A 27,132-nucleotide genomic window follows, 5' to 3' on the forward strand; every position below is an offset into this window, starting at 1 on the left:
GCCTAACAAAGTCCTCCAAGTGCTCAGCCCTCCCTGCTGGGGTGGGAAGGGCAGATTTCTGATGAGGCGTCCCCTTCTTTCTGCTCTCACTGTGACTGTCCCTCTTGGGGTTCACTCCTCTCTCCAACCTGTTGGCCCAGCAAAATGTCTCTAAAAAAAATTCAACAGAACGACCTAGAAGTATATTCTTTCATGAATTTATACCTTGCTGCTGTCCTAAAATGATTATGAAGTGTTATGTATTTGGTTTCTGAAGCTGCTTCACTTTAAAAACACAAAGCACTGTATTACAAAGTAGTATACCAGAATTTCCTGCACAACAGGCTCATAAATCATTTTTTTTTCCTCAGGGCCACCTGGAGCCACAGGAACTCCAGGGGAAAAGGGAGACCCTGGTGAGCTGGGCTTGCCTGGAAACGAGGGCCCAGCAGGGCAGAAGGGTGACAAGGGAGACAAAGGGGACGTGTCCAATGATGTGCTCCCCGCAGGTAAGGGGCTGGTGCTATGGTCTTCTCCTGGGGTGAATGGGCCCAGAAACCATCCTGGTTTCTTGTACCAAGGGTGCTCTGGGTCATCTCTCCTTATCTGCCCTAGATGCCCATCTGTTTCTTAGCATGTTTTACAGTCCTGTGCTTTTGACAAGGAGAAAACCATGTGTAAGCCCAATGTTAGTAAGACCAAATCTGAGATCTAAGCATAAGTAGTTGAGATAAAGCACCATGCCATGGTTGGATGGATTTAGGATGAAGGAAACTTCCTTCAAATATCTGTTAAATCCAGCACAATCCAGAACAAGAGAAGTGAGAAATTTCAAAGGACAGCAGAAAGTACAAGCTTCAGAGTTGAGCTCAGGCCATCTTCAGACCCTTATCCTAAGATTCTTAACATAGGATTGAGGCAAACATGGTTGCTGATCTTCTTTATCTGGTTTCCAGCCCAGGTTAAAAGTAGGTAATTAGTGTCTATGGCACAGCAAGCTTCAGAAAGGCAATGACATGGTGGAAAGAGTAAGTGACAGCTGATGGTCATGGAGGAGGAAGAGACAGAATTTTAAAAGCACTTTACTTTGGGGACTATTTGTACTATAAAAGCATAACTACCCTATTCGTGTGTTCAGTGAGCATTTTTGAATATCAGAGAATACCATTTATGAATTAGGGACTTTGCTATAGCAGCTGAAAATGGAAATGTGAAAATGAGTAAGACATGATATCTGTCCTCAGGAAGCCAGGATGATAGATGTTCAGGACAGTGACCCTGAATCAGTGTCCCATCCAGCTTTCAAAATTTCTTAAGCACCTGCCATTTACCAGGTACTGTGTAAAGATCAAAGCACCCAGGAAAAATCAAATTAGGTTTAGCATGCCTTGTTCCAAAAAAGGAGGTTGTGCACAAAATATGTAAAATTTAAGAGATGTTTCAACAGGATTCATATATATATATATATGTGTGTGTGTGTGTGTGTGTGTGTGTGTGTGTGTGTGTGTGAATATATTTTGAAACTATAAGATCATGTTATATTCAGTTATATGGGAAATCTACACATCCAGAATATCACACACCCCTATATTACCAAACAAATGAGGGTGACCACAAAGCATTCAGGAAAGCAGCATCTCAGTGTACTCCAATTCTAGAGACTAGGCCAGAGCTCAGTGTGTCCTCTGCCAGAGGGCAGAGAAGGAAAAGGAGGGCTGGACCACATCTGCCATGATCTCTGCCTATTCTGCTGGGGGCTTAGAACCACCCTCAGCCTCTGTGACCCCTGCTTACCCCTTTAGTTCTAAAGCAGCTGAAAAGGCCTATTTGGTGGGGCTGGGAAGAGGCAGCTAAAGAGATCTCAGATCACCAGTCAGCCCAGGAAAGGAGTATAGAACCAAAGGGCTGAATATCCCAGACTAGCGGCATCTTTGCGCAACTTGCAGAACCAAAGGCCCCTGCAAAGGGCTGCACCCACCTGGCCACCAGAAGTCAGAAGTGTGTAGTGACTCCACCTGCTGATGTGTAGGGAATCCAACCATCAGCGCACTCACCCTGGTGACCTCAGTGGGTTCTCACAGGGCAGGGCAGGGAGTATGAGAATCTGGAAATGAAGAACCAGTCTCAGAGGGATACACTGCCTGCCCAAGGTCCCAAAGCTGGACAGCCGCCCCCTGATCTCTCCCACAACATGGAGCAGTATTTCTCATGCCTGGAAGCATCCTTGGAGGTTTTAAAAACTACAGATGACCAGCTTCCCCATCATTTTGATGAAGTGATCTGGGATGGGGTCCAGGCATTATAATTGTATTTGAGCTCCTTGGGTGATTCTAATAAACAGTCAGGGTTGAGATCTCCCAACATCAGCCAACAAAAAGAGGATGAGCTAAGAAGTGAGACAGCCCTGAGTGTCGGGGGGGTGGGGGGAGCAGCTCTGCTCCAGCTGTGACCTGGGGCAAAGCCCTGAACTTCCCTGAGACCCGGGTCACCCGAGGAGCTGCTGGTACTGCCTCGCAGAGTACTTGGGAGGGAAGAAGGGGAGATTTCTAAAATTCCCAGCACAGTTCCTGGCACAGAGTTGAAACTCAGCGCCTTCTGTGGGAGCTCCCTCGACCCTGTGTGAGTGAGTGCTGGAGGACCACTGTCCAGGATTTGGCCAGCCTCCCTGGAGCGGCTCCGTCTCCTTTTCCCTTGTGTGGAACCTATCTCTGCTTACAGCTCTCTAATCAACTCCCACCCCTGCTTCTCTCTCTCTTTCTCCAGGTGCCAAAGGTGACCAAGGCCCACCTGGCCCACCTGGCCCACCTGGGCCCCCAGGCCCTCCGGGTCCTCCAGGTCCCCCTGGAAGCAGAAGATCCAAAGGCCCTCGGCAGCCAAACATGTTCAACGGCCAGTGCCCAGGTCACACACCCCTGCCCTAGGGAGCCACCTCTTCAGTTAACAATCCCAAGCTCTCAGGCTTCACCCAGACTTTGTGACCAGATTGTTTTAAATAAGGGGAGATTTTGCCCAAAGCGAGTATTCCCTCCCCTTCTCCACCGACCTGGGAGGCCTGAACAGCCTGCCCAGGGTAAGGACTGGTGGCAGGTTTAGAATCAGGCCTCCTGCCTCCTGCCCTCATCCCTCTTCCTTCACTTGAGCTAGTTGCTCAGTCGTGTCCAACTCTTTGCAACCCCATGGACTGTACCCTGCCAGGCTCCACCAAGGAATTCTCCAGGCAAGATTATTGGATGGGGTAGCTATTCCCTTCTCCAGGGAATCTTCCCAACCCAGGGATCAAACCCAGGTCTCCTATTTGGCAGGTGGATTCTCTATAAAGGCTGAGCCATCACCAGACTATTCCTCTTTCTTGCCAGATCCACCATCTCTGGAGCACAGAGGGCTTGACTGATGCTGGAGGGATGGAGACGATGGGGAAATTCAGATCGTCTAACTCCCCATAGATACCCCAGTACTGCCATCACCACCTCTAAGCTTTGCTAACAATGCTAGCGACATTGTAGGCATAGGGCTAAGTGCTCAGTTCATTTAATTCTACACTAGCCCTAAGATATAGGAGTCGTATTCTGACCAGTTCACAGATACAAAGCTGAAACCCCAGGGAGCTGCATAATCTGTCCATGGCCACTCAGTAAGCAACAGCTGGGATTCAAACCTGTGTGCCTGCCTGTAAAGCCCCTGCTTGGAGCATTTTCCTTTCAGAGACAGAAATCCACACGTTGAGAATAAGCCAACAAAGGGCAGTTCAGTTCAGTTGCTCAGTTGTGTCCAACTTTGCGACCCCATGGACTGCAGCGCAGCAGGCCTCCCTATCCATCACCAGCTCCCGGAGTTCACTCAAACTCATGTCCATTGAGTTGCTGATGCCCTCCAACCATCTCATCCTCTGTCATCCCCTTCTCCTCCCTCCCTCAATCTTTCCCAGCATCAGGGTCTTTTCATATGAGTCAGCTCTTTGCATCAGGTGGCCAAAGTATTGGAGTTTCAGCTTCAACATCAGTTCTTCCAATGAACACCCAGGACTGATCTCCTTTAGGATAAACTGGTTGGATCTCCTTGCAGTCCGAGGGACTCTCAAGAGTCTTCTCCAACACCACAGTTCAAAAGCATCAATTCTTTGGCTGTCAGCTTTCTTTATGGTCCAACTCTCACATCCATACTTGACCACTGGAAAAACCATAGCCTTGACTGGACGGACCTTTGTTGGCAAAGTAATGCAAGGGCACCGATGTCTGGCCGGCCTGGATGGCTTGTTCTTCGGCCAGTTGTGACAGGGGTGGCCATGGGGTTGAGAGCTAAGAAGAAATCAAGGGCCATGCTAATGAAAAGTCAATCTCAGATGCTGCTATAACTTCTCCACACAGCGATGTTCGGGGACTTATTCCCCTAACTTGGGCCATAAGGAGGCACAACTGGATGCCTGGCTTCCTGGCAAGCAGAGAAGAGGGTCCTGACTGGGGTTTCTTTCTCACTTGCTGTGGATTTCTCCACCACTTTCCTAAACACTCATTCTGTCTGGTACACTGTTCTTTCTGGAAGATGTTTGAGTGGGTGGAGAGGCACACACTCACCTGTCAGAATGGGTGAATCTGAGCTTTCAGAGATGTCACCATCACGTCCAGTAAATGGAGCCTGATTATGACCCTGCCCAGCAGTGAGCAGGCTGTTAATTCAACACCACCCTTTCCCTTAGCATCAGCCCTTTGTTCAGCTTCCCTGGGGGTGCAGGCTGAGCAGAACCATCCCCTGAGAGGAGGGGAAGTCCGACCCTGATTCTGTGGAATTCGGACTTGCCAGAGGCTCTGTCAGCAGTGAGAGGGGTGCTAGAGAGGTGGCCTCCCAGCCTAGCCTATCTGCTAAGAGGCTGGTCGGCAGGGGTTGGGCTTCAGGGTTGTGAAAACTGCTTTAAAAGAGAGGCGGTTTCCTTCTGCTCTGCCTCCCAGGAGTGAGTCCTGGTTGCCAGGCATCCAGCATCTGAGCTTGGCCCTCGCTCCTGCCCCTCCTATCCCTTTCCTTTAACCCCGTCCCACCCCCCTCGGCTTCAGAAGCTGGTGGGTAAGTCCTGCCCAAGTTAATGAGACCTTTTCTTCAGACTGAGAAGGAGAGGGTCTCTCTGACCCTCTCTGTGCAAAGCCCAGGCCCCTAAGTGGAAACTCGGCGGGGGGACTTGAGAGGCAGGGTTGTGTGTGGAGAGCCACAGCCCCGAGACCACTCTCATCCATGGCAGACGGGCTTCAGAGAGACAGGGCTCATCCAGCTAAAGGAACGTTTGAGAAGAGTCTCCCTATTTTACTGATAGAGACACCTCTGTAGTTTATTCTGCGTGTTTCCCTAGTGACGGTGGAGGTGCTCCTTTCTATCTAGCAACCACAAGGTGATCGGAAACCCTCAGAATTTGCCTAGGGAAGCGGGGTCCTGGCCTTTCCTGGAAAGCCCGATTTGCTGAGACCTGCTGGCAGCAGGTCTGCGGCCTCTCATCCCCCACTGGCCACACCACCCCCGCCTTCTGTGCTGCTTCTGCCACCTGAGCCTCCTCTTCACCAAAGGCCTGAGTTCAGCCCATTTGCTAAGGAAGATGGATCGATGCTTCATAGCCTCAAACCAACTGTGAATCAGGTGCCCTTCAAGGGCCTGGGTCCCACAGGTCTTTGAGCAGAAAAAAACAGGGAAAATGAGGAGGGGAAAGGGGCCCCGACCTCTCTGGTCTGGGCTGTCTCTAGGCTTCTTCCTCTGCTCCCTGGCAGTTCAGGAAGACAGGGTGAAATGGGCCACCCCATCATGAGGCTGCTCCTCATCCCCATCAACTTCCCTGAGGGTGAAAATCCCTCCAGAAAATGCAAGCTGTGATAGATTCCCACCTGCCCAGAGTGGCCAGGAACGTGTCAGTAAGCCTTCCCCCCCTCCTCCAGGTTGCTGAGGGTTAGGATAGCAGACTCAGGTGACATTTTCCTATTACTGACATCCTCTCGGGATTGTACAGTCTTAGCAACTATGGTCATGAAATGTTTGTTGGGAACTCACCAGGCAGAGGGAAAAAAAATGGAAGCATATGAGTTGGTGCTTAAAAGCAAGCAAGCAAAAACCAAGGATGCTTATGGAACTCGAATCTGGAATGAGGTGGCTGAAAGCACCAGTTATAAAGTTATACACATCTCACTGTGCCAACTGCATTTGCTCTGATTATCTTTGTTGTTTTAGGTGAGACGTGTGCTGTACCAAATGATGATACCTTGGTTGGAAAAACTGATGAGAAAGTCAGTGAACACCATTCCCCACAAGCAGGTACAGAAACAAAGCATCCTGTTTATTTTTTAAATTATTTGTGTATGGGTCTTCACTGCTGTGTACAGGCTTTCTGCAGTAGCGGGGGCTACTCTCGTTGCGGTGAAAGGACTTCTCACTGCGGCGCCTTCTCTTGCTGTGGAGCACACACTCCAGGTGCACTGGCTTCAGTAGCTGTGTTGCACAGGCTCAGTGGCTGTGGCTCAAGGGCTGCAGAGTGTGGGCTCAGTAGTTGTGGTCACGGGCTTAGTTGCTCTGCGGCATGTGGCGTCTTCCCAGACCAGGGATCGAACCTGTGTTCCCTGCATTGGCAGGCAGGTTATTACCCACTGGACCATCGGGGAAGTCCCAGAGCATCCTGTTTTAAAACTCAGAAATCAGATACCTTAAAGTCATATGGACTAAAAAATAAAATAAGCACAGTGTGCGAGCTGTGAGTCATGTTTCTTTTGCTGCAAAATGAGGACTATAGCCCAGGAGAAGGCATTTCAGGTAGCTCTGAGAAACTGCTCCAGAGCGGTAGGGGGAAAGGTCAGTATACATGTGATTCTGGTGAAGGAGGAGTACGTGCAGTCAAAGTTTCTGCAAGTCCCATGGAGCAGTCATCACCATGAGGGATTTGGGTACTTTTCTAGATGTTTAGAAAGTGAAAGTGTTAGTCTCTCAGTCGTGTCTGGCTCTTTGTGACTCCACTTACTGTAGCCCGCCAGGCTGCTCTGTCCCTGGAGTTCTCAGGCAGGAATACTGGAGTGGATTACCATTTCCTTCTCCAGGGGATCTCTCTACCCAGGGATTGAACCCAGGTCTCCCACATGGCAGGCAGATTCTTTACTGTCTGAGCCACCATATGAACATGACTTCAGTTCAGTTCAGTTCAGTTCAGTTCAGTTCAGTTACTCAGTCATGTCTGACTCTTTGTGACCCCATGGACTGCACCACGCCAGGCTTCCCTGTCCATCACCAACTCCCAGAGTTTACTCAAACCCATGCCCATTGAGTCGGTGATGCCAGCCAACCATCTCATCCTCTGTCGTCCCCTTCTCCTCCTGCCTTCGATCTTTCCCAGCATCAGGGTCTTTTCCATTGAGTTAGTTCTTCATATCAGGTGGCCAAAGTATTGGAACTTCAGCTCCAGCATCAGTCCTTCCAGTGAATATTCAGGACTGATTTCCTTTAGGATGGACTGGGTGGATCTCCTTGCAGTCCAAGGAACTCTTCTCCAACATCACAGTTCAAAAGCATCAATTCTTCAGCCTGCGCTCATAAAATCAGCTCCTGAAAATATCTAACTCTCTGAAGACTTGTTCTACCAGTCCCCCACTCCTGCCTCCACCGAGGACAGAGTGCCTCATTTCTGCTCTCCACCCTTAGCTCCTTTCAGGGGATGTGGAAAGTCAGCAGCTGCATCAGCACATGATTTAATCCTTGTAGAGGTAGGTGGCAAGTGCCAATGGCAACTGCCAGTTTGTAGGTGACAGTCATAACTGGGAGGTGAGTAACTTTCTCTTCTTTTGATAGAATCCATGATCACATCCATTGGAAATCCAATACACGTGTTGAAAGTTAAAGAGACGTTTGGGACTTGGATAAGAGAGTCTGCTAACAAGAGTGATGAACGCATCTGGGTGACTGAACATTTCTCAGGTGCTTTTACTTGGCAGATAATCCGTATCTCTGTTGTAATTTTATCTTTCCTCTGTTGCCTCCCTTCAGGCTTATCCTGTTTCTGTGTCTGAAATCCTTGCTCACTGGTGTAACAGAATTGCTTTTTTATAATTTTAGAAAGCCGAAATGAGTGGGCAGAATGCTCTTCTCAGTTGAGCACACTGGTGACAAGCCTCACAGTTCAGATAATAGGGACATGACCAGGGCACCTCCACTTGCTTTTTGGCAAAATGTCCGGGAGGAAACTGATAAACCCTTTATCCTGACTGATTAACCCTTTATCAACCCTGAAACCATAATGAAGAAGAAATGCCAGAGACCTTTTTTTTTTGCACAGGCTCTCTTTCTTTAAGGAGAATCCTTTTGGCCACTTTTCTCAGATTCTGCAGTATCTGAGAGCCCAGGGGAGTGGGTGAGGTACCGTCTCGAAGGTCCACTGCACCACACTGTCCCAAACAGATGTGGTCAGGGATTGCAGTGGCCCCAGGCCGGAAGAGGCCTGGCCATGCCTACTAGTCAGAGCACCAGCTCAGACATGCTACTTTGGTTTCATCCAGGCACACTCATCAGCTGGCAGTAACTGTCCAGATGACCAGCTGAAAGGGAATCTGTGACTCTAAAGGGAAGAGCAAGGCCACTGAGGCAGCATGGCCCCCTTGGAGTGCCGTGGTGGGAGGTGACCGCACAGGTGCTCTTCACGATGCAGGCCTGTGGCAGTCCGACGGAAAAGTTGATGAAATTGTAGGGGAGGGCATGGTACCGTTTTCCTGGGAGGAGCAAAGGCAACTCTGGTTACTGTGTTTCAAAAGATGGTTCAGGAATCCACGGGAGAGAATTGGCCTTGGGGTTTGGGAGCCTAGGATCTTGAAACTGGACAAGGACCCTTGCAGGACGTCTGAATCTCACCTTCTGTCCTTTTACCCCTCCTCCCCCGACTCCCCTCCGAGCTGTGACTGCCTTTCCCTGATTTCCCTCCTACAGGCATCAGGGTGAAGGAATTCGAAGACCAGCCCTCACTGCTGAACGGCAGTTACACGCTCGTCCACCTCCCATACTATTTCCACGGCTGTGGGCACACTGTTCACAATAACTCTCTCTACTACCACAAGGGAGGCTCCAACACCATAGTGAGGTGAGTCCTTCAGGGCCCCGCTGCCCCTCCTCACCCATCCCAGCTAGCACCTACCGTGCGTGGCGCTTTAGTCACACTTCAGCTACTTAAGGGAAGGGACTGTGGTTCTACCCTCTTTATGTTCCTGGGGCCTGGCACACAGCCAGAGGTCAGTCAGGGTTTGCTGACTGAATGAACCGCAGGCCACAAGGAGTGAGCCCCCACTGCATTTATTGCTGGTCTGGAACCAAGTGTAAGTTCAGGGCCAGAGAGAAGGAAGCTGGGAGTGATGGGGGGATTGGGGGCAGCGGGGGAGCGCGCGGAAGCTTTCTTACCCTTTAGGAAAGAAAGAGCAGAATCCAGGCCTCCCTCTGGCAGGAAGGTGTCACACCCCCAAATCAGTTTTGTTCTGAAAACTGTTGGGTGTGAAGAATTTCATGTCGCAGCTGAGATCTCTGAGAACTAGAGACTGCAAGGCCTTCAGGTGGTTCTGTCGTCCCGACAGAGCCCTCACCAAGCCGCCTCCACATGCTCGCCATTTTCCCATGGGCAGGAGAGGTGGCCACCCAGGTAGTCGGGGCCCAGGACAGCGGCCCAGGCTTCCTGGCTCTGCACAAGAATTGCTAAAGGTTGTCTGCATGGCTCAAGAAGAAATCAAGTGCTGGGCTTTAGAAGCAGATGTCATCTTGGGCAAATCAAGGGAGCAGTGAACTCAGTCAAGTTCCAACCCTCCCACCTACTTATTTGTGACCTCAGAGGAGAGACACCACTTCCGGTAATTTCTGTGTCCTCACTACAAATGGAAAGATGGATGAGAACCTCTGCAGCCCTCCAACTGTACTCCCATTGGAAATGACAATTCCAGTGTTATGAAAGCCATGGTCCTCATCATTCCAAACAAGAGACCTGTATCTTGAGGGAGGACTGGATTCCTTCATGGGCAGGGGCTTGCTAGTACATCATGTGGTCAAACCAACCACATCAGACACACATGTCAGCTGTGGCTGGAGGCACCCCCTTCTGTGCCTCTGCACCACCTCCCCCCCTGGGTTCCCTCACCACCTCAGCACCTCCTGGCTACCTCATCTAGACAGAATCTTGCACTAAAAGAAAAAGATAACTGACCCGCCACCCATTCAGAAGCCCTCTCGCCCCACACACTGCTTTCTGTGACGTTTGTTCCCATTCAGTCCCGTGGCTCCCTGCATGTGAACATGTGCCAATTCGCTTCAGTCATGTCCGACTCTTTGCGACCCCATGGACTGTAGCCCACCAGCCTCCTCTGTCCATGGGATTCTCTAGGCAAGAATATGGAGTGGATTGCCATTCTCTCCTCCAGGGGATCTTCCCAGACCAGCAATCCAACACACATCTCTTTTGTCTCCTGCCTTGGCAGGCAGGGTCTTTACCACTAGGAAGCCTTGTGGCTGCCATATATAGAGCCACCCAGGTGGCACAGTGGTAAAGAATCCACCTGCCAAACAGGCTCAATCAAAGCTATTCAATCTACGGGAAGATTCCCTGTAGAAGGGAATGGCTATCCACTCCAGTATTCTTTCCTGGGAGATCCCTTGGACAGAGGAGCCTGGCAGGCTACACTGCATGGGATCACAAAAGGGTCACACATGACTGAGCAACTGAGAGCAGTTACGTGGGGTATTCTGGGGTAAATGAGGCCCAGAGGAGGATTGGCCACCCTAAGAAAGAGTGGCTTCTAATGACACTAAGCTTGTGTGAGGTTAGAACAACTATACTGGGGCCCTGCTCTAGTGCCTGGCTACAGTCTGGGAGGAGAATCAGAGGCAGACTGGAATTAGACCCTTTTTTGCTGGAAGAGATGAGCCTCTTGAAGAAAAGCAACGGTAAGTGCCAGTATCAGACAGGGACCCAGTGGCAGTCCTGAATCCCTGGCATTCAGAGGAAGGGAGCCCTGAGAGCAGAGATGGGCATGAAAGACCTTATCAAGCCCTCACTCTTATCTAGTTTCTTTTCAAATTTACTTCAGGATTTCTTAACTGGTTTCAAGCTTGCTGTACTCCAGTGCAGACCTGCAGCTTCGCACCTGTCACAGTTCTTCTGTTGCTCAATGGCGCCCTCTAGTGCTTTTCTTTTCTTTTAACCTTGAGTCCCTGAATTTTCATTCCTGAAGCTGAATCAAAATCCACTTTGCTATGATGTAGGTTTGGAGTCTGCCAGATCAAACAGCCTCCAGGAGCTGAGGGGCATGGGGTTTCACGCCGTCACTTCATTGATCTCCTTGTTTATCCAAGAAAGAAAAGTGACTTCACAGCCATGAGTTTGCTCCTTCACTTCTCAGCTGCTGACTTCCTTCATTGAGCCTGCTGTGAAATTTTTATCTTAAAACTCCAGCGTGGAGTAGAGGAATCACCCCAAATGTGGAGATCAAAAGCCTAAGTTTAAACTGCTTATCTGTATCCCTGAGCTGGTCACATCTCCTTTTCTCATTAGTAAAATGAAATGACAGACTAGATTATCTTTTAAGGCCCCTTGCAGCTTTGAGAGGGCATATCAGGAGGTCAGCAGACACCTGAGGATTCAGGAAGTGAAGGACTTTTACCAGGGTCACATGGTTAGTAGGTGGACACTGAGATGCAGTCACCAGCCTCTGCATCCTCACTGTGTTGCAGATGTAATAGCAGAATGAGCGCAACCTGCAACTTACTAGAAAGGCAGAATCCCAGGCCCCACCCTAGGTGAACAGAGGAGCCTAAAAACCACCCTTGTCCGTAAAAATGGTGTCTCATATCTACTTTTTTTTTTTTACACATTTCAGGTTTGAATTTGGCAAAGAAACATCCCAAACTCTGAAGCTTGAAAATGCCTTGTATTTTGATCGAAAATACCTTTTTGCAAATTCCAAGACGTACTTCAATTTAGCTGTAGATGAAAAGGGCCTTTGGATTATCTATGCTTCCAGCGTGGACGGCTCAAGCATCCTTGTTGCACAGCTGGAGGCGAGGACCTTCTCCGTGGTGCAGCACATCAACACTACATACCCCAAGTCCAAGGCTGGCAATGCCTTCATTGCCCGAGGGATCCTCTATGTCACTGACACCAAAGATACGAGGATAACGTTTGCCTTTGATCTGTTAGGAGGGAAACAGATCAATGCAAACTTTGCTCTAAGAACTTCCCAGTCTGTTCTTGCCATGTTATCATACAATATGAGAGACCAGCATTTGTATTCTTGGGAAGATGGCCATTTAATGCTTTATCCTGTGCAATTTCTGTCAGCTGCATTACACCAGTGATAGGAAGCCTTCTATTCCCCTCAGTAAATTTCAGCTGTTCTCTGGTACCATCTGTGTCCCAATAGGAAACTTGTCTTTAAGGGCGGTCAGGTAATTAGCTGTCATAATCTCACGACATGGGCGCTTATGTGGTGTTTCCCCTTTAATTCTGATTCTGTAGGGGGAAATAACAGACTGGAACTCAAAGATGGCTGGCATTTGGTAATTCCTTCACAAACTAGCTGGGCAAGTTACCTCTGCCTCTTTAGGTCTTGTTTTTCCCACTGGTAATATGAAAGGGCTGGCTAAGCTGATTGGTAAGATTTCCTTACCTGTAGGGAATTCTGTGATTCCTAGCTGTTGCTGCTCTCGCAACTTTTATATATTTGGTTTTGGATTTTATTTTTGGCTTTTAGCCATGGCTGAGCAGATTTACCTCTGAGTTGATCAGCCTGGTGGCCTGAGCAATAATTTCCTTAGTGCCGACTTATGTTTATTGTTTTGGAAGTTGCACTGACCCTTTAAGGCTGTTGAGGTACCTTATTACTCTTAACTTATTACCTTTCTCTGCATCTTCACCTGCCACCAGAGCGTCAAAGTGGGCATCATCCTTAGCTCCTGATTACCACACCAAAATTAGCCACAGCAGGAATAGCTGCCTGCATTGAAGCAGAAACAGGCGCTTCTGGATTCCTGTCAATTTCTGACCATGCCGACCTGCAGCTGGGCTCGTAAACATTGAGCCTGCAGGTCTTGCAGGGTCTTTCTGCCCTAGATCTGGATCTGCTCTCAGAGCAAACACTGTGCAAGTGGACATTAATCCAGCGAGAACCTTGAGAGGCACTTTGCAGTTTTCAGAAGAAAGGTGCCATTCGTGGGTATTATCTAGAACAGGGATGGGCAAACTGTGACCCTTGGGCCAAAAGCAGCCCATCGTTTCTGTAAATAGTTTTATTCAACACAATCAGAGGCATTTGCGTATTATCACAGTCACCGGCGTATTATAGGCTGTGACTACTTTTGCTGTATACTGGCAGTGTTGAATCACTCTAAGAAAGTTGAGTAACAGCTCCCCAAACCTAAAACATTTATCTTCTGGCCCTTTACAGCAGTAGTTTGCCAACCCCTGATCTAGAATAGTAAAGTGAGCCTGATTCTTAGAAGGGCTTATTCACCTGAGCCTGTTTGTTATATTTTTTTTGTTTCAGACTAAAAAGTGGTCATTTATATGCTTTGAGTTTATAGTAAAGCGCAAGGGTGAGAACAGCATAAAATTAAGTGTGTCCCCCAAAAGAGCAGTTAATGAACTGTTCTTACCCTAATGTAGTTTTTCTTTTTAATATGTGTTATCTGGCTTTTTTCTCCTTGTGACTTTTTAAAAAATTTTAATTGGTGAACAATTACTTTATAACTACCCAAATATAGTTTTAAAGAATGTGATCTGGTCCCTTTGGATGCCAGGAGAAAATCCAGTTTAACTTGCTCCTAGTTCAGTTCAGTCGCTCAGTTGTGTTTACTCTTTGCAACCCCATGGGCTGCAGCATGCAGGCTTCCCTGTCCATCACTAACTCCCAGAGCTCACTCAAACTCAGGTCCATCGAGTCGGTGATGCCATCCAGCCATCTCATCCTCTGTCGTCCCCTTCTCCTCCTGCCTTCAATCTTTCCCAGCATCAGAGTCTTTTCTAAGGAGTCAGTTCTTCACATCAGGTGGCCAAAGAATTGGAGCTTCAGCTTCAGCATCAGTCCTTCCAATGAATATTCAGGACTGATCTCCTTTAGGATGGACTGGTTGGATCTCCTTGCAGTCCAAGGGACTCTCAAGAGTCTTCTCTTACACCACAGTTCAAAAGCATCAATTCTTTGGCACTCAGCTTTCTTTATAGTCCAACTCTCTCATCCATACATGACTACTGGAAAAACCATAGCTTTGACTAGATGGACCTTTGTTAGCAAAGTAATGTCTCTGCTTTTTAGTATGTTGTCTAGGTTGGTCATAGATTTTCTTCCAAGGAGCAAGCGTCTTCATGGCTGCAGTCACCATGATTTTGGAGCCCAAGAAAATAAAGTCTCTCACTGTTTGCATTGCTTCCCCATCTATTTGCCGTGATGGGACCGGATGCCATGATCTTAATTTTTTGAATGTTGAGTTTTAAGTCAGCTTTTTCACTCTCCTCTTTTACTTTCATCAAGAGGCTTTTTAGTTCTTCTTTGCTTTCTGCCATAAGGATGGTGTCATCTGCATATCTGAGGTTATTGATATTTCTCCCGGTAATCTTGATTCCAGCTTGTGCTTCATCCAGCCCAGCATTTCGTGTGATGTACTCTGCATATAAGTTAAATAAGCAGGGTGACAATATACAGCCTTGATGTACCCCTTTCCCAGTTTGGAACCAGTCTGTTGTTCCATGTCCAGTTCTAACTGTTGCTTCCTGACCTGCATACAGGTTTCTCAAGAGGCAGGTCAGGTGGTCTGGTATTCCCATCTGTTGAAGAATTTTTCACAGTTTATTGTGATCCACACAGTCAAAGGCTTTGGCATAGTCAATAAAGCAGAAATAGATGTTTTTCTGGAACTTTCTTGCTTTTTCTGTGTTACAGCAGATTTTTCAATTTGATCTCTGGTTCCTCTGCCTTTTCTAAATCCAGCTTGAACATCTGGAAGTTCACAGTTCACGTACTGTTGAAGCCTGGCTTGAAGAATTTTGAGCATTACGTTGGTAAAGTGTGAGACGAGTGCAATTGTGCAGTAGTTTGAACATTCTTTGGTGCTGCCTTTCTTTGGGATTGGAATGAAAACTGACCTTTTCATTGGAATGAAAACAGGCCTCAGGAGTCCTGTGGCCACTGCTGAGTTTTCCAAATTTGCTGGCATATTGAATGCAGGACTCTAACATCATCATCTTTTAGGGTTTGAAATAGCTCAACTGGAATTCCATCACCTTCACTAGCTTTGTGGTGATGCTTCCTAAGGCCCACTTGACTTCATACTACAGGATGTCTGGTTCTAGGTGGGTGATCACACCATCGTGGTTATCTGGGTCATTAAGATCTTTTCATATAGTTCTTCTGTGTACTTGCTCCTAAATGCCCTTAAATACACATATTTTCTGCCAACTCGGTTCTTCAGACACCCTTCAGCCCAGCACTGAGGTCCAGGCAGGGCCACAGAGAGTAGAGAGGAGTCCTGGGGTCCTACGGTCAGGAAAGAGACCTAGGGAAATACTTATGTAAAGATGTTTTCGGCAATTTGCCCTCACTGAGTACATGTATGTGTTAGGGGGGAGCTTCTGAAACTTTTTCACTGGAGCATCATTGATTCTCAGTGGCCCTGAGTCCTGGTTTTATACCATGTTAGTGGAAGCATTTTAAAACTCAGGGAATGTGCAGATTGAAACATTTGAGTCTCCACACCCCCTGAATAAACCTAGGCAGCTATGAGGGAATTTGTTGTTGCTGTGTTCTCAAAATAATGGGTATTTGAAACTTTTCCCCCACTTTTTAATTAGATTGGTTGTGTCATGTCATCACAGCTTTTTAAAAAAATGTCCTCTTCAGATTCATGTTTTATAACAAAGTAAAATAGAGTTTCATGTTCAAGATCAATGTGTTTAATATGTGGTACTCTTCTTTTAAAGTATTTAAAAATATATGTTGGCTGTTTCTGGACACAGGGGACCTGAATATGTATATAATTTCATAGTGATGATTATAATAGTAATATACACAATACTAACTGTACATACAGTAACAACCAAAAGAGATTAGTTATTGAATTAGCCCATATTTCTTTTAGAAAAAGTTTTAGAAACCTCAGTCTTGGTATTTGATTTATCTTGGCACCCTTAACTGTTGGTAAGGAATCATATACTCACTGCTAGAGACATATAGATCGGGATTTCTCGCTCTCTCTTTTTTTTTTTTTTACTATGGTAGAGTAATATAAGGACAACTGAGTTTGACCAACAAACAAAAATTAGTGAGTAATTTCATAATAGGATTGAAAAGTTTGTCTTTACAGAGTGAAAAGAATTCAGATTTTACTCATTCTTTCCTGCAAACAGTGCTTGATTTTAAAAAAGGTTTGAGCTCACTGCTAAAATAGAAGGTACCAGTTAATGTTTTTAAGTCAAGATATCATTTTAGCAGTTTACATTGATGCTTATAAGCAAAGTTACTTTAAAGCACTTTTCAAACATTTGCACTTCTGATGTCAGAATCAAACCAGATAATTCCCTAATTCTTTAATCTAAAGCCAATAACTTCCCACCAGAGAGTAAACAGAACCATCCCTCTCAACCTCAGAGGTTGGGTGGACCCATTTCAAAGCATTTTCTTGCAAACTGATATTGTGTCCTATCACTTAGTCCAGGTGTTATGACAAAGAACGAATCCTGGGAGGAAAGTTTTAAAATGAGGAGTTCTGATCTTAGGTGCCTCCACAGTCTGTTACCTTCCAAGGTTGCAAGATAAAAAGTCAAACAAGACTCTAAAATTCTTAAAGAACCAGGTGTCTCTTTCTAACTGCACTGACTACATTTTGACTGTGACCAGCTGATCACAGACCATCTAAAGGAGAGGTTCACGACGGAGCTTTTCAGTTTTCATGCAGCTGCTATGACCTGGTGAACCACATCATTAAAAGCCATCATTTCCAATCTGTAACCACAGATTCTAAGCTATTTTGAACAACGAATGGATCATGGTGAATGTATCTTTTTTGGTTGTAATTTATTTAACTTTAATTAGTCAATAAAAATAATCATTGCTGAACATAATCACATGTTGAAACAAGTGTACTGTTATTACCTCCTGTTAATTTATACATAATGTTTAGAAGAAAAAATAACCAAAAACCAGTATTGTGGTAGAATTATATTCAAATTTGTTGCTTCTCTATTCAAACTCTCATAGTTTGCTGGCTCCTTCTGAGTACTGAAAAAAGTCATTAATATGGATGGTTTTCTCTATCAGAAAACATGAAAAATGTGCTGCTAGTTACTAAAACTAGATACAGACCTAAGTGCAATGAAGATTTGTTAGTTTATTGGCTTAGTTTAGGCAACTAAAAAGGACATGATGTTACAGGCTAAACAGAGAAGGAATTTTAAAAATTGGATTTGTGTGAATTTGGGCAAGTCTTTCAATCTCTCAGAAGCTCTGTGTCATCTGTAAAATGTGGATAGTACTACTTACCTCCTTCGGTTTTTCTATGTGAAATGAAAAGTGCTCTAAAAATTATATGATTCTTGATAAATCATAAGTGGTACTTTTATATTTCAAACCTTCAGGGAACCAGAGCAACCCTGTTATTCTTTCAGCCTTATTCAGGGGCTGCTGAGCTGAGTGAGAGGCACACAGCATCAACAGTGTCTCTCTGCTGATCTGTATGACTAGGGAGTTAACACTTCAGGCCACCAAAAAAATGGTCCCTTAGTCATGCTACAAATTTACAGTAAAACTGCCCTCAAATCATGAAAAAAAAAATTCAAGGACCCATTGTTTTGACCTAGAGAACTTCTTTATAACCTTCCCCAGAAGAGTCTCTGTTCCTGGCAGGCCCAGGCATGCACTGCTGATGACTTTTGTCATTAAAATAATATGAAGCAAAAATAGAAATAAAAGTCCTCAGAGAAAATAGCCTTTCCCCTTTACCTGGACCGTTCAGACTTTGCATAGGATGCTAACATATCCAGTTTTATAGCTGTTCACTGTAAGATTTAAAATAAGAAATTAACCTGTCTCCCTACTTTCCCCTCCAAACAACGTCATGATCAGCCTCAAAAATTGAGCTACTTGAACAGTGGTTGTTAAACTACTTTCTAAAAATCTAAAAAAATTAATTCTAAAATTGATAAAGTCTTGTGTCTAGCAACCTGGCTTGGTTAGTGTTCCAAATTCATTTGCCAAGAAGCCACATACACAATCACAGGATTACAAAAGGTCAACACTAGATAGAACCTTCACATAAAAACCATTCCAAGCTTCTCATTTTAAAGCCTAGAAAAGTGAACCCAGAGAAGTTTCACCTAACATCACAGCTTAAGTGTCCTAACTTTATGATCATGGATTCCACCTTACTCATACATGTCCAAGAGAAGGATCTGGTCTTTGGAAAAAGACAGTAATTAACTTTGAAGATTTTTTTCAAAAGGCGTTCCTTTTTAAAAAGCTTTATCTAGAGGAATTTGCCAATTTAAGCCTGCTACTGCTAAGTCATTTCAGTCATGTCTGACTCTGTGCAACCCCATAGACGGCAGCCCACCAGGCTCCCCCGTCGCTGGGATTCTCCAGGCAAGCACACTGGAGTGGGTTGCCATTTCCTTCTCCAATGCATGAAAGTGAAAAGTGAAAGGGAAGTCGCTCAGTCATGTCCAACTCTTAGTGACCCCATGGACTGCAGCCTACCAGGCTCCTTCGTTCATAGGATTTTCCAGGCAAGAGTACTGGAGTGGGGTGCCATTGCCTTCTCCAATTTAAGCCTACTCAGGCATAGAACACTCCCCAACAAAGAATTCCTCAACAGTCGTCACCTTCCAAGAGGTAGATAAATAAGCTGGCACAGCGCTGCTTGTTACTCTAAAAATTGCCTCACCATTGGACAACACTTCCTGCCCAAATTTTTTGGAGACATCAATGTAACTGCTGCCTGGTGCTTACCATCTATGTGTCATGGTCTCTTCTAGGCAATGGAACACGTCATTTCATTATTTCACTTGAGCATCATAGATGCCCAAATGGAAAAGTCCTTGTTGTTGTTTTTCAGTTGCCAAGTCGTGTCTGACTCTTTGCAACCCCGTGGACTGCAACATGCCAGGTTTCCCTGTCCTTCACAATGTCCCAGAGTTTGATCAAGCTCATGTCCATTGATATCCTTCTTAAACATCATTTACTCTCTCTGGCCAATGTTTTTATCCTCTCTGCAAGCATAGTAAACACTGTGACGTACCCACTACATGGATTCCACATCAGGAAAGACTTTCTGCCCCTGGTGCTGGGAGTGCTGTCAGGATATAGCCTTCAGCTGTCAGACCCTTCAGGATTTGCCTTGTCTGCAGAGATTTGCTTCACCCAGGAAGCATCTCCTCATCCAGTGATGGATCAGTGTGAGTATAAAGGCTTGGACAATTCAGCCCAACTTGGAACTGCTGTAAAGGGCCATTCTAGTACCAGAGATCCCCGTGGCTCAGCCAGACCTGTCACTGGGCCTGCATCACAGACTTTTCTTTCTGCTATCCTGCTTCCTACTCCTGCAGACCTCCCAAAGGTATTGATAGTAAGGGCACTGTTTAATGACACCCTGCTAACTAAGCTCCATCTCAGAATTTGCTTCCCGAGGAACCTGTTGTAGAGTTGCCAGGTGAAATGCAGGTTGCCCAGCTAAACTTTAATTTCAGATAAATAACAATTTTTAAATTTAAATATGTCCCAGAAATGGCAGGGGATATACTTATACTATGGGTCAGGAAGATTCCCTGGAGAAGGAAATGGCAACCCACTCCAGTACTCTTGCCTAGAAAATCCCATGGACAGAGGAGCCTGGTGCAGGCTACTGTCCATGGGGTCGTAAAGAGTCAGACATGACTGAGCGACTTCATTTTCTTTCTTTCTATACTTATACTAGGGGCTTCCCAGATGGCTCAGTGGGTAAAGAATCTGCCTGTAATGCAGGGAAAGAGGAGAGTGAAAAAGTTGGCTTAAAGCTCAACATTCAGCAAACTAAGGTCATGGCATCTGGTCCCATCAATTCATGGCAGATAGATGGGGAAACAGTGGAAACAGTCTCTGACTTTATTTTTCTGGGCTCCAAAATCACTGTGGATGGCGATTGCAGCCATGAAATTAAAAGACGCTTGCTCCTTGGAAGGAAAGTCCAACCTAGACAGCATATTAAAAAGCAGAGACATTACTTTGCTAACAAAGGTCCATCTAGTCAAGGCTATGGTTTTTCCACTGGTCATGTATGAATGTGAGAGTTGGACTATAAAGAAAGCTGAGCACCAAAGAATTGATGCTTTTGAACTGTGGTGTTGGAGAAGACTCTTGAGAGTCCCTTGGACTGCAAGGAGATCCAACCAGTCCATCCTAAAGGAGATCAGTCCTGGGTGTTCATTGGAAGGACTGATGTTGAGGCTGAAACTTCAATACTTTGGCCACCTGATGTGAAGAGCTGATTCATTGGAAAAGACCCTGATGCTGGGAGAGATTGAGGGCAAGAGGAGAAGGGGACGACAGAGGATGAGATGGTTGTATGGCATCATCGACTCGATGGACATGGGTTTGGGTGGACTCCAGGAGCTGGTGATGGACAGAGAGGCCTGGCGTGCTGTGGTTCATGGGGTCACAAAGAGTCGGACACACTGAGTGACTGAACTGAACTGAACTGAATGCAGGACACATGGGTTCAATCCCTGAGTCAGGAAGATCCCCTGGAAAATGAAATGGCAACCCACTCCAGTATTCTTGCCTGAGAACTACCATGGACCGTCCATGGTTACAGTCCAAAGGGTTGCAAAGAATCAGACGTGACTGAGTGACTAAGCACATACTTACACTAAAAGTTTTATTTATCCAAAATTCATTATTTAACTGGGAGTTCTGTATTTATATTTGCTAAATCTGGCATCCCTAATCTGAAGTGGTCCCAGAAAGAAACTGCTGATGCAGCTTTGGAGCTGAATCATCCACCACCCTGTTTGTAACAGGGACCTCATGGCTGATGGTGACTGAGCAAAAATGGCCAGTGAGATGAGCTGGTCCAATCATTAAAGCTTTCATTAGTGGGAAACTGGAATGAGGTAGCAGTGGGAAAGGAATGCATCAGCTAGTGTTACGTATCAGGTGTTGGAGATCATGAAGAAACAGGGAACCAAAGGATCGTGAAATCAGGTGGTTCTTGCTAAGGAAAAAAGATAATAAACAGGTGAGAGCAATTGCCAACTGAAAGTTACGTGGAAAGCCCAGGGCCTCCTTAACAGCATGCAAAGAGGCTCTTGACTTCTGCAGTGGAAGGCAGAGAAAGCTGAAGACCAGACCACGGACTTGAAGATCAGCTCCAAAGAAGCTTTTTGCCAAGCTTCAAAGAAAATTAAACTCCCAGCAAAAGAAGGTTGCCACACCAAGGTGAGGACCTGGCCAGGAAAAGGTTGGGACTCTGCCATCTGGGATGGGGCTAGCCGGGTCGGCCGTTTCCAAATTGCCGTTTGTGATCATTTAGAAATAATGGGGAAATTCGAGGATGCATTAGATCGCTTGTTGGCAAATTTATTTTCTGTAAAAGGCTTGATAATAAATATTTTAGGTTCTGTGGGCCACACCATCTCTGTTGCAACTCCTGAATTCTGCTGCTGTGGCTAAAAAACTCACAAACAATAGGTCAATGAGTGAGCATGGCTGATTCCAATACAGCTTGGTTTATGGACGCTGACATTTGAATTTTATCATTTTATGTGTCACAAAATGGTTTTAACTATTCTTTTTAAAGATGACTTTTAAAAACAAATCTATTCTTGTCCGTGCTGGGTCTTCATTGCTGTGCACGGGCTTTCTCTAGTTGTGGCGAGCGGGAGCTCCTCCTCCTGTGCACAGGCTTCATGTCGCCATGGTTTCTCTTGTTGTGGAGCACGGGCTCTACCTAGGCCCATGGGCTTCAGCAGGGGTGGTTCACAGGCTTAGCTGCCCCGCGAAGTGTGGAATTTTTCTGGACCGGGGATTCTTTACCATTGGACCACCAGAGAAGTCCCGGTTTTAACTATTTAAAAATATAAAAACCATTCTTAGCTTGCAGACTGCACAAAAAGGGTGTGGGCTGGATTTGACCTACACCTAATTTCAGGTTGCTGAACCTGATATAATTTCATGATTTATAATAAATATATATTGGTCTTTGTCTACTTTCTGGCATAGAGCTCCTAGACCTCAAAATTTCCTGTGATGAGCGCCATTAAAGTGTCTTTTGTTGTTAATGAAGTGACTTTTGGAAAGTCCCTAGGTAACGTAAACACAGGGACTACTTACCAGTATAGCCAGCCATGATTAGGATTGAAACTTTCAGTCCCACTGCAACCTCCAGGGAGGGGAGCGGAGTTGGAGGTTGAATAAATCACCAGTGGCAAATGATTCAATCAATCATGCCTATATGATGAAGTCTCCATAAAAATCCAAAAGGACACGGTTTGGAGAACTTATAGGTGAACATGTGGAGATGTGGGGGGCGGGGGGCGGGGGGCGGGGGGAGGGGCATGAAAGCTCCAAGTCCTTTTGGTATGTCTTGCCCTATGCATCTCTTCCATCTGGCTATTCCTGAGTTTTATCATTTTATAGTGGTAATCTAGTAAGGAAAACGGTCCTCTGAATTCTGTGAGATGCTGTTGCAAATTAATCTCAACCAAGGAGGAAGTCGCTGGAACTTCAGAAGCACAGGAAACTGCATGGACTTGGGTTTGGCGTCTGAAGCAGGGGCACCTGTGCAGGACGCGCCCTTAGCCTGTGGGCTCTTGTGCTATCTCCAGGGAGATGATGTCAGAACTGAGTAGAATTTTAAGACACCAACAAATATCCAAGAATTTTGTAGTGCGAGAAAACTCCCACACATCTGGTGTCAGAAGTTGTAGTGTGAAAGTAAAAGAAAAGCTAGAAAACTGAATTTTCCTTTATTCACCTGGGTTAAGTCATGCTATCCCGAATGGTAATTTTTCTTTCTTACATATACGTAGATCCCTTTTATAGGATCCCTGTTATATATAACGGTACATAGATACTCTTTTATATTCTTTTCCCATGTAGGTCAGTACAGAGTATTGAGTAGAGTGCTACCATAGTAAGTCCTTATTATTTATCTATCTTCAAATGGTACTTATATTTAAGAACATTTTATTGCTAGAGGATGGAGGTCATTGTGTCAACTTAAGAATTGTTGCACAAACAGCGTAAAATACTTCATCTTCTCCAAAGCAATACCATGGTGGTTGGCAACATCAATGTCATCAGAGTTCACTTGAGTGCTGACTGTGAGACGTGTACCAAATGCTTCACATATCTGATATAATTCTCATAGAAAGTCCATAAGGTATAAATATTATCCACATTTTCCAGATTAAAAGATACTAAGAAATTCACTCTAACTCAGTTTGTAAATGGTGAAATTAAGATTCAAATTTGAGAAGTCAGATACCAGAGCCCACACTGTGAGTAACTGCTCTTTCCTGCCTCTCAGAAAGAAACCCAGGGGTGTGGTAGTGAAGTGGTAGCCAGATTGCTGTAGGATTCCTCACTGCTTCAGTTTCTTTGTCGGGCTTCCTAGCAGAAAGGCAAGCAAAGATGTCTGAATATATTCGGGTAACCAAAGATGAAAATGACGAGCCCATTGGAATACCATCATAAAATGATGGGACAATGCAGCCCAGCTTCTAGGGGCACGTGGTCTGCCCTACAGGAAGCCAGTGCCTCAGTATATGAGAGGTGTCCAGCTGGTAGAGGTATTCTGCATGCCCCTAAGGCTGGCTGAGGGAATCTGGTGTATGATGGCAACTACCACAACAAGGACAAAAGAAAAATGGATGCTCCGTCAGCAGTGACCACGAGACAAGCAGTCCAGAAATAGTGTTGGGTCTCCCATGGGAAACGGCAGGATCTAAAAGAGTATTTTAGTACCCTTGGAGAGGTTCTTAGGGTTCAGGTCAAGAAAGATACTGGTCATTCCAGGACTTCCTTGGTGGCCCAGTGGCTAAGACTCTGCACTCCCAATACAGAGGGCCTGGGTTCGGTCCCTGTTCAGGGGATTATTAACAGATCCCACATGCCACAACTAAAAGTTCACATGCCACAACTAATAACACCCGACACAGCCAAATAAATGCATATTCTAAAAACTGGTCATTTGAAAGGATTTGACTTGGTTCATTTTACAGAATATGAAACCCAGGTGAAAGTCATGTCACAGCAACATGTGATAGATGGACAACAGTGTGACTGTAAACTTCCAAATTCTAAGCAAAGCACAGAGGAGCCTTTGGGAAGCAGAAAAGTGTTTACTGGGTGCTGTACAGAGGACACAACTGCTGATGAGCTGCAGCAGTTCTTTTCCCAGTACGGGAAGTGGTAGATGTCTTCAATCCCATGCTGTTCAGGGCTTTTGCCTTTGTTCCATTTGCAGATGATCAGGTTGCCCAGTCTCTCTGTGGAGAGGACGTGACCATTAAAGGAACTGGCATACATATATCCAAGGCTGAACCTAAACACAATAGCAACAGCAGTGGAAGATGTGGTGGTGATCCAGGTGGCTTTGGGAGTCAGGGTGGATTTGGTAGATGAGCAGTAGAGAGGGCGGAGCTGGTTTGGGAAATAGGATGAAGTTGCTCAGTCGTGTCTGACTCTTTGCGACCCCATGGACTGTAGCCTACCAGGCTTCTCTGTCCATGGGATTCTCCAGGCAAGGATACTGGAGTGGGTTACCATTTCCTTCTCCAGGGGATCTCCTGACCCACGGATCGAACCCAGGTCTCCCACATTGGGGGCAGATCCTTTAACCTCTGAGCCACCAGGGAGTAATATGGGCAGACGGAGGAATGTTGGTGCTTTTTGCATTAGTCCAGCAATGATGGCTGCAGCTCTGCACAGCAGCTGGGGTGTGATGGGCATGTTAGCCAGTCACCAGAACCAGCCAGGCCTCTCAGGTCATAACCAAAGCCAAGGCAGCATGCAGAGGGAGCCAAGTCAGGCTTTTGGTACTGGAAATAACTCTTAGAGTGGTTCTAATTCAGGTGCAGCAATTGGTTGTAGATCAGCATCAAATGCAGGCAGTGGTTTTAATGTAGGCTTTGGCCCAAGCATGGATTCTGAATCTTCTGGCTAGGGAATGTTGACATTGGGTTATGGTTAGTTTGTATAAACTGGTGGTAATTCAAATTTTTCTAAACGCATGGTAAGTATATTGTAAAATATGTATTTAAGAATTTTTATTTTTTTAATATAAATTTATTTATTTTAATTGAAGGTTAATCACTTTACAATATTGTATTGGTTTTGCCATACATCAACATGAATCCACCACAGGTATATACGTGTTCCCCATCCTGAACCCCCTCCCTCCTCCTTCCCTGTACCATCCCTCTGGGTCATCCCAGTGCACCAGCCCCAAGCATCCAGTCTCATGCATCAAACCTAGACTGGCAATTCGTTTTATATATGATATTATACGTTTCAATGCCATTCTTCTAAATCATCCCATCCTCTCCCTCTCCCACAGAGTCCAAAAGACTGTTCTATACATCTGTGTCTCTTTTGCTGTCTCACATACAGGGTTATCATTACCATCTTTCTAAATTCCATATATATGCGTTAGTATACTGTATTGGTGTTTTTCTTTCTGGCGTACTTCACTCTGTATAATAGGCTCCAGTTTCATCCACCTCATTAGAACTGATTCAAATGTATTCTTTTTAACGGCTGAGTAATACTCCATTGTGTATATGTACCACAGCTTTCTAAAATTGGCTTGTTCAGTGTGGAGTATATTCAGCAGTATATCTGGCATTTTTCTTTAGAAAAAGAGCTAAATTTTTAAAGTTTTGTTACATAAAGGGTTGAAGTATTGAGTGTTTGAAAGTGAACTGCTATTGACCAACACACTACAATTGATATCAAAATGTTTCTCCTGCAATATTTTATCCATGGACTTGTGAAGTGAATTCTTTGCATGCTCAAAATGGAAACGATTGATTAGAACTACGTTTTTCTTGTTTTCATTCAAACCCCACCATATCAAGTTTTTTCCTTGGGAAATCTCTTTGGAGAGCATGGTGTCACAGTGCTTGGTTCTTTTGTTTTTGTTTTTTTAACACTTGTCTCTTTCATGTACAAAAGTACAATACAAAGCCTTCGTTTAATCTTTGCAGTTCATCTCATTTCAAATGTTTATGGAAGAAGCACTTTGGTGAAAGTAGTGCTGTAAATAATTCTACCATAGGAATACTTCTGTCTACATGCTTTCTCATTCAAGAATTCTTATCACGCTGCACAAGCTGCATCTTTGATAGTACGTGTCTCATTTTTATACACTACTCTTTATTTCATGGACTTGTATCAATGCTGTGAATGCAAGGCTGTGATATGGAACCAGAGGCCTGTTAAAACCTCTGAAACCTTGTGTGGGATTGATGACGGTGCCAGTATGAGCGAAGAAAGGAAAGAGCGTGTGCAGAGATTTGGTGGTGCATAACGGATATTTTTTAACTTGGCAAGATGTGTCTCTCAGTCCTGTGGCTTTGGTAAGAGAGTGTGCTGAGAGCAGTGATAGCAAATAGCATACAAATGTTTTTTGCATTCAAAGGACATCTGCATCTGTTGGAAGACTTTTAGGTTTGTTCTTAGTTAACCTACGTTAGCTGAATGTGTTAAGTGAAATGATGTTTGTATTTTCCCTTTTTGTCAACTACTGTGAATGCTGTATGGTGTGTGTTCTCTTCTGTCACAGATCTGTAAGTGTGGTAATGTGAACTGAAGCTGAGGGGCTGAGAACATGTACTGAGCTTATGGTGTGCTTTGCAGGAGTACTTGGAAGCAGAGTTCACTAGTGACCTCACGGTGTCTCCAAGTAAGGTGGAAGTTCAGATGTCTGTGGCTTACCCATAAGAATGCTGTGTGCTGCAGCTCTGTCTCCTGTGCTTGGATGCTCTTTACAAGAGTTGTCAATGTTGGAAATTCTTAAATAAAACTGACTTAAGTGATAATATGTATTTGGTTTGCAGCCCTGAATGCAAAAAACTCAAAGCAGTTAATTCTCCTTTTTTGACCCTTTTGAGTTGAAATTTTCATGAAGTTTCTTGGTAATAGTTTATTTTGCTTC

General features: G+C 45.3%; 1 protein-coding gene and 1 pseudogene across 1 annotated transcript in view; both read left to right on the forward strand.

Annotated features, from left to right (window-relative positions):
* GLDN (gliomedin) overlaps positions 1-17,053 on the forward strand; it is a 60,976-nt gene extending 43,923 nt beyond the window's left edge. Inside the window, exons 5-10 of the mRNA XM_068963556.1 lie at positions 351-488; positions 2,743-2,880; positions 6,178-6,261; positions 7,780-7,905; positions 8,908-9,058; positions 11,832-17,053. Of these exons, the coding sequence (XP_068819657.1) occupies positions 351-488; positions 2,743-2,880; positions 6,178-6,261; positions 7,780-7,905; positions 8,908-9,058; positions 11,832-12,309 (1,115 nt within the window). The 3' untranslated portion in view covers positions 12,310-17,053. The remainder of the gene's footprint in view (positions 1-350; positions 489-2,742; positions 2,881-6,177; positions 6,262-7,779; positions 7,906-8,907; positions 9,059-11,831) is intronic.
* A 6,553-nt stretch (positions 17,054-23,606) lies between these two features.
* On the forward strand, positions 23,607-26,238 carry LOC138074381 (TAR DNA-binding protein 43-like; annotated as a pseudogene).
* Positions 26,239-27,132: the final 894 nt, after the last annotated feature.

Source organism: Capricornis sumatraensis, chromosome 2 (assembly GCF_032405125.1).
Source record: "Capricornis sumatraensis isolate serow.1 chromosome 2, serow.2, whole genome shotgun sequence".
In the NCBI taxonomy this organism is placed as follows: Eukaryota; Metazoa; Chordata; class Mammalia; order Artiodactyla; family Bovidae; genus Capricornis; species Capricornis sumatraensis.